Source organism: Sapajus apella, unplaced genomic scaffold, assembly GCF_009761245.1.
Source record: "Sapajus apella isolate SASKATOON/1434 unplaced genomic scaffold, GSC_monkey_1.0 scaffold27, whole genome shotgun sequence".
Classification (NCBI taxonomy): Eukaryota; Metazoa; Chordata; class Mammalia; order Primates; family Cebidae; genus Sapajus; species Sapajus apella.
In genome coordinates, this window is record NW_022436967.1 from 10,127,002 (window position 1) to 10,134,615 (window position 7,614).

The following is a 7,614-nucleotide window of genomic DNA, read 5'->3' on the forward strand; positions in this document are numbered from 1 at the left end:
TGGGACGGAGTTTGGCTCTTGTTACCCAGGCTGGAGTGCAATGGCGCGATCTCAGCTCACCGCAACCTCCGCCTCCTGGGTTCAGGCAATTCTCCTGCCTCAGCCTCCTGAGTAGCTGGGACCACAGGCACGCGCCACCAAGCCCAGCTAATTTTTTGTAGTTTTAGTAGAGACGGGGTTTCACCGTGTTGATCAGGATGGTCTCGATCTCTTGACCTCGTGATCCACCCGCCTCGGCCTCCCAAAGTGCTGGGATTACAGGCTTGAGCCACCGCGCCCGGCCTGTATTTCCTAATTTTCAAAAACGTACGTATAACATTACTTGTATAACTTTTTAAGTCACTAATAGTTTCTTGAGGTCAAAAATCAGTATCGGGTGGGAAGCTGGGGAGAGATAGCAAGGGGAGAAATGCCAGATGTAGGTGATGGGGAGGAAGGCAGCAAATCACACTGCCACGTGTGTTCCTATGCAACAATTTTGCATGTTCTTCACATGTACCCCAAAACCTAAAATGCAATAAAATAAATGGGAAAAAAAAAATCAGTATCGTCCACGTGCCTACTATAGGTGAGACGCAATGGAAATCTGCTTTCACTCTCACCTAGTCCTCCAAGTTTGTTTAGTTCTTTCTTCTCCAACCCCCTAGGCTAAGCAACAAGACAATTCCTTAAACTCCACCAAGTTTTCTTCCTCTGGTTTCACTCAAACTTATTTTTCATTGCTTTCCCTGTATACCTACTCTTTCAACCTTGCTAATATAAGCAAAGCACTGGTTTACAGGCAGAAAACCAGTCAAGTTTTCTGTGAAAACGGGAAGTGAGAAGTGAAAAGGGAAGAGCTAAGAAGGTGGGCTGTTCTCCTTTTAAATAAATACATATATATATGGGCAACCACCCAACTTTTACTAGAAAACAGTCTGTAATCTTAAAGATGGGATCAAGTTCCAAGTTCTATCTCACTTTCAGACATTCCCATTATCTCTGCTAGATAGGAATGAAAAGAAATATGAGGAAACCTAACACAAACAGCTTGAAATTGTATTTAAGCTACACATTAAAATGATAATGCCAAATAGAAGACACTTATAAAAGTATGCAAACTTTGAGAAAGACAGCAAAATACCAATCAGAACATCTGATTTAAAAGTGTAAGTAAATAGGACTAAGATCTTTGGGATAAAAGGACCATAAAAATTCTGGGTTGCATGTACTTGCTAAGTGTTACTCACAGAACATCCCATTTATTTCCACTCTTATATGTTGCTCACCTACAACAAACTATTACATCAAAAGTGTTTAGTCAATATAAGTATGCGTACTTTAAAAATGCTTCCTTTCTCCACCTAGAAGTGATTAAATCTTGATCAGTTGTGATTTGATCAAAACGCAACTTACTATAACATCTCTAACCACTGGTGAGTCACTACCTAAATCAGCTTTCAGGAAAATAATTTCTCTGTATCTTAAAACTAGTTCATTAGCTTTGAAAGGTATTAGCCTTGAGTTACAAGTAGCAAGAGAGCTAGCCTTCACGACTGGTGGAAAAATAGTTCACCTAATAAAAACCTTTGGGAAAGAACCCCCTAAGCACTCCCATTAATGGAAACCTCAGATCCTCTCCTACTTTCCTAAAAAACGTACCTGTCTCAGGTCATTCACTGCAGCTGTCATTTTACAAAAGAAAATTTAAATTCCCTCTTGGCCAGGGTAAATAGAGGACGACAGTCCCTCGCCCCTGCCGAGGGAAGGCAGGGCGCCAGCCTTCTCGTTACTAGAAGGCAAGCTAAAGCTCCTTTTAAACGGTCTCCGGATGACGACGCCTTCCTAACGGGTTTCGAAGGCACGTTTAAATCGCCCGCTTTTTTGTTTGTTCTCTGCCTTCACCGGCGCCGGGACTGCGGCCGCCCCCGCGCGCTTGGGGTGGGCAACCCAGGGCCAGGGGAGCCTGGGGCGGGGAGGGCCCGCGGTTGGGGGGAGACCTGGGACGCCCAGAACCAGTGTTGAGGACTCGATGAGGAGCCCTGGTGGAAGGGCGGCGGAGTGCGGTGAGGAGGAGCGGTGAGAAGGCTGAGGATCCCAGCAAAGGGGGCACCTCAGGGTAAGGGGACCTGGGCCGCCGCCCCGCAGCGGCGAACGCTCCGCGCCGCTCCCGCCGCCCGCTGGGGAATGCGCAGGGCCGCGGCTCCGAGCGGCGCCGCCCCCTCCCTCTCTCCCATTCCTCCTCCTCCTCCTCCTCCTCCTCCTCCTCCCGAGGCGACAGAAACAACAGCGCGGGAGGAGGGGAAAGTAACTCCCGGCACCTCCGCCGGAATTAGCCCCAGTGCAGTGATGACACCTTCTCGTGGCGCAACCAAGCCCTACTCCCTCCGCAGCGGCGTCCCCGCCGCCGCCGCCGCCGCCGCCCTCTCCATTTGAAAGTGGCCACCCCCCGCCGCCGCTCCTCCCGCCCCGCCGCCGCCAGCTGCACCAATCCGCTCGGCCCCAGTTGCAAATCAAACGCTCCCTCGCGTCCAGAAGCCACTTGCGCCGCTGGAAACGGCCGCGACGTCCCCCTCCCCGAGTCCCTTCGGGGCGGCACCTTCGGGCTGGGGCGGGCGCGCCGGCGAGAAACGGTTTTAAGATGGGAGCGGCGGCGGCGGCGAGGAGCTCCGAGCGGGCTCGGCTCCGGCTCCCGCTCCCGCCCCCAGACAGTTCTGGAAACTGTGTATCACCTCTGTCACAGGAAGCCATCCGGCGAGGAAGGCGGCGCGGAACCAACAAACAAACGCCTGCGGCCGCCCGCCGGAACCGGCGCGGGGACGCGTAGGGCTTCAGGCCGTTCCCGGGGCGGGGGCCCGGCGCCACCCCCGCGCCACGGGCTTTGTGCGGGGCGGGCGCGACGGGCCGGGCGTCCCCGCCCCCGCAACCCCCCCACCCCGGCCCGGGCGGCGTAGCTGGGACCGTTAGGTGACGCTCCGGCCCCAGCTGAGAAGCAGCGCCTCGGCCGCCGCCCGCCCCCATTTCCACACTGGGCCGCCTCTCCTTAAACGCCAGAGGCGGGCTACAAAAGTTGGCCCCGGGGCCACTCAGCACCTGCCCACGTGCCGCGGAGGCTAGCTCCGTAGTCTCCCCCAGTTCCCTTCCCCCGCCGCCCTCGGCCGCTAGGTCACCTATTACCGGTGGGAGGGGAGAGAGGCTGCTATTTAAACGCCCGCGGAAGTTGAGGCACCCCCACTGGCGGGTGCCGTGCACCTGCCTCCCGCCGCCGCGCTCCGCCACTTTGAGCAGCAGCCGCGTCCTCAGCCCCGCCTCCTGCCCGAAGGCGGGCGGGGGGGGAGCGGGAAGGAGGTGGAAGGGATCGAATTTCTCCAGCAAATGGGACCGTTCCGACAGGATTCGGTTCCCCGGTCAACATTCCACATTCCATCCCTCTCCCGCATTTGCAAACCAATGCCGAGCAACCCGGAAAGCCTGCTGGCTACCGAACAACAGCCCCCAACTCGCAAACACACACTCACAGGCACAAGACACGTGCACTGAAGGGCTCTGCAACTTGCAGTCCCGGGGTACACACTGCAACTGCACATTCATTTAAGGAAGCAAAGAAACCAAGAGACCCCTCCCCCACGATTTGCAGACGGTGCCAAAGGTTGCGATTTGCAATCCGCTTTAAGTTCGTGATTAATCGGTACTTTGCTCTACCAATGCCAACTCCTACCCCATTTCATCGATGAAAGGGTTTTACACTTTACAAGCAGTCGCGCTGTAAGTAAAAGGTCTGACCACTGGAAGCCCAATTCGGAAAAATCTAATTGCCAAGCTGTCTCTCTACCCCCCAACCCCCTCTCACTGCCCTTGAATTGATGCAATGAATATTTTGGACATGTAGTGACGCGCTGACAAGAGCCAGGGCTGCGGCTACCACACACAGATGTACCTACACACACCTATGTTTGGACAAATACAGTCCCACCACACACACGGTCTCACACACTCTGGATTCATATATGTACGCGAACCTGCGTTCTGCCATTGCCATCTGTCTACCAAGTTGCTACTATGCTTTCCACTTTCATGCAGCCTAATGCACTTTGGCTTTCTAAAAAAAAAAAAAAAAAAAAAAAAACCCTATAAACTAAAGCCAACTTAAAACTGGGCTTCTGCTCCTGAATGCGTTTAATTGATGATTCACCTGAAAACCGCATGTTCTTCGCAAATCCAAAAGAAGAAATAGCTCTAAGTCTCCAGCCCCCCAAATTTGGAAAAAAAAATCACAATAAAACTTACTGATCCAACATAGATCAATTCTCAGGATCCAAAAATCATCCTCTCCTCCTCCTCCTCTGGCCCCCGCCCCGGCAATGCCCAAGTTACTGGTGGGATAGTAACGCTGCGCTTGGCGGCTGCGTCCCTCCCTCCTCGCTACATATCGAGAACCCAATCTTTTGGCGCCATATTAATGACGTACTATATTATTTCCACTAGGCAGCGACCTTCGGCATTAAATTACTCCCGAGAACTCCCAAGCAAAGCAACAAAACCATCAAATATGGCTGAGCCTCTCGGCTCGTCCTGAAGCCGCCGCTGCCGCCGCCGCCGCTGCCGCCGCCGCCGCCGCGGGACCCGGACGCGCACACGGATCCACGCGCGGACACGCGCGGACACACGCGCGGCGCGCCCACCCCGCGCGCCCCCCGTGGCTTTCGCGCGTACCTGCTGCGGTGGGGTTCGGCCGAGGCGCTGGGCTAGGCGCCGCTCGCTAGCTCGGAGCTGCATGAGTTCGGGCCGCAGCGGGCGGGCGGGCGGGGAGCCGGGCGGGCCCCTGCTCTCGCCGGCGCGCACACACCCGGCACTCGCGCACGGAGGCACTCTCGGTCTGGCGTTTGGCTTGTTATGGAGGAAGGACTGTGTGAATCAAACTCATTTCTGGGTCACTGCTGCCACAGGGGGGAGCACTTTAATCCCTTGCCAAAACGAGAGGGTGGGGACGGGAGGGCGGAGGGAGCACGCGGGGAGCCCGCGGCGCGGGGGGCTCGGTCCATCGTTAACTCTTCGCAGCCCTCGCCGCAGCCGACTCGGCCTGCGCCAGTGGAAGCTCGCAAAGAATGGCACTGTTCAGGTCTTAAAATCTCTTTCCTTGCTTCACCCACCTTGTGAGCCTGGAAATTCTTGAGGTGTCTCCAAGCAGGAAAGTGGGTTTTTAAATTAGCCCCTTCAAACTGCTGTCCCAATTTCAACTCTTGTCTGACATCTAGATATGGATTCTTTCAAATTAGTTTAAAAGCGCGTAGATTAAAATGTGGCTATTAAGATGTGTAATTTGGGTGAAAGGTTTTATTTTTAGGCTGAGTGGCAAAATAGTTCTTTGTAGTAACAGTTTTAGGGAGTTGCACATTAGAATACATTTTTAAATACAGATAATCCAATTCTGAATAACATCTTTACCTAAATTTGTATGGAAGTGATCATTGCAAATGAGCATTAATCCATTAGAAGATACTGATTATTTATAAATTGACACCACCCTTATTTTACACATTACTACAGAATTGGAAATCTCCCAATTCTGAGGAGTGAGCCTAATGCTAAAACTAGAATTACAGACTAATATCAGATCAGTCATCAGAGATTGATTTGGGGGTATTTATGTGTACAAATGAATGGTTACCGATTTTCTGCAGAAGACAAACTTGCTTTTTCATATAAAGGGCAACATATTTCTTTCATGAATTCGCCTAGGGAAATACAGGAGTATGTGGCATTCAGCTTCAAAAGGAAAAAAGTACGGATTAAAAACTCCCATTCAGTAAATAAACAGTGATCACTAATTGCAAAATTGAATATCAAACCCAAAATTGAATATCGAGTATTCTGCATTGTATCTACAGAAAGAATCTTTCTGAATATATCAGGTTTGATTTCACACAATCCCACACCAACCCATCCACCCACATCCATTATAATCTGATAAATGCAACAAACAAAACAAATTGAGTCTTTCAGTTATTTTTCAGAAAACAAAGTAAGCCAATGGAAATCCTAAGTATTATATATGTCCTCTCCTGTTTTACTAATGAAGAATAGAAAGACTCACTGCCAGTCCTATTCATGTTTTCACTTAATCCTGTTCAAAGCAATCACACATGTAAAGCACTGTGTTAACTATCATTATTACTATTCTTAGTATTGCACTTCAGCTATTGTTATTTTGATTGGTTCACCTCGCACAGACTCTGCAGAAGTTAAAATACACAGGCTTTGTTGCCAGATGTGATTGGAACTGGCTTTATCGGTTACCAGTTTGTGTACCTGTGTGATAAATAGCAGATCTTTATCTGAGCCTCAGTTTCTTCCCTGGTAATAAAATAAAGTTAACAGCTGGCCCCTAACCTGAAGGGTTGTTAAGAAGAGTCAGGTAACCTCTTAGCAGTTCAGGAGTAGAGGCCCTGGCAGTAGGAGGTTGTCTACTCCCTCGGTCATCATTATATCCATCAAAAATCACAACTTTTCTAAATTCCAAACAGCCTTACTTCATGCATTCTTAAGAAAATTTTTCACTCACATTTGCTGCTTACTCTTTAATTTGCTTTTTCTATGAAAAACATCAGGCACCAACAAAAGTATTGAATAAAATAGATGACAAAAATAAAGGGATAAAACGGCACACAAACTCCCCACACTGATACACTGAACAGGACTGAAGGTGCCATGCACAGTCTCAATTATGCCATGGCTTCAGAATACTCATCTACTGAGACAGTGCTATGCGCTATGAATAGCCCTGGACAAGAAGTCCCAATATGACTCTTTGGGCTTTAGTTTTCCCACTGAGATGATAGGAAGAACAATATCTAAGACCCCTTTCTCTTTAACATTCAGTCATTTCTGATTTTCTTACCAAACTTAGAAACATGATGATTATTTGAAGAAATGGTGGACAACTTGAATCCATAGGGACATGTAAAAATATTTTGTCATCAATGATCAGCTGTTGGCGTTTCTTAGGTGTCTCTTGCCATCAGACCACAAAGAAAACTCCTGTAAACCTATTTCTAAAATGGGAAAGGCAATGATATGGTTTGCCTTGCGGCAGCACAGATAATACAACCTAGAATAAGAAGTACTAAGCTGGCAATTAGGAAAACGAGTTTCTGATTCCACTCGGTCACTTACTGCCTTACCTTGCCAAATCATTCAGGGTCACCATTTCCTAGTCTTTGAAATGGTTCTTTTAATTCACACTTTATTATCAGAGATGAAAAAACATTCAAAAAAATAGCTACATGGTGAAATACCAAGATTCTAGTCTTTCCTAATCCCATCAATGTTCATGGTGATAATTACAATTCAATATATCCTGTGTATTCTGCTGTAGTCATATACAATTTAATTATCTTCTTCCATAATAATGGATTTTTATAAAATAAAAATTTGGATATTTATATTCATATTCCTGATTTTGAAGCCAGACATGATTAAACCTCTGAATGTTTACTTAGTCAATTCACTTCATCTACTTCTCTGTAGGTAAAGAATTATAAGGCCTTGATAGAAGATTCAGAATTGTTCCTATTTGAAATGAAGGGATGCATACACTAAAGTCCTGTATTTTTTTTTTTTTTTTTTTTTTGAGAC

General features: G+C 48.6%; 1 protein-coding gene across 7 annotated transcripts in view; it reads right to left on the reverse strand.

The window, feature by feature from the left end:
• JADE1 (jade family PHD finger 1) overlaps positions 1-4,950 on the reverse strand; it is a 67,290-nt gene extending 62,340 nt beyond the window's left edge. The window contains exon 1 of one of the 7 annotated variants that reach the window (XM_032292293.1): positions 4,693-4,950. Coding sequence is in view for 1 of the 7 variants with exons in the window: in XM_032292291.1 (XP_032148182.1) it covers positions 2,712-2,730 (19 nt within the window). In the remaining 6 variants the exon portion in view is untranslated. The other 6 variants (XM_032292292.1, XM_032292296.1, XM_032292294.1 and 3 more) reach the window with 6 other exon arrangements.
• Positions 4,951-7,614: the final 2,664 nt, after the last annotated feature.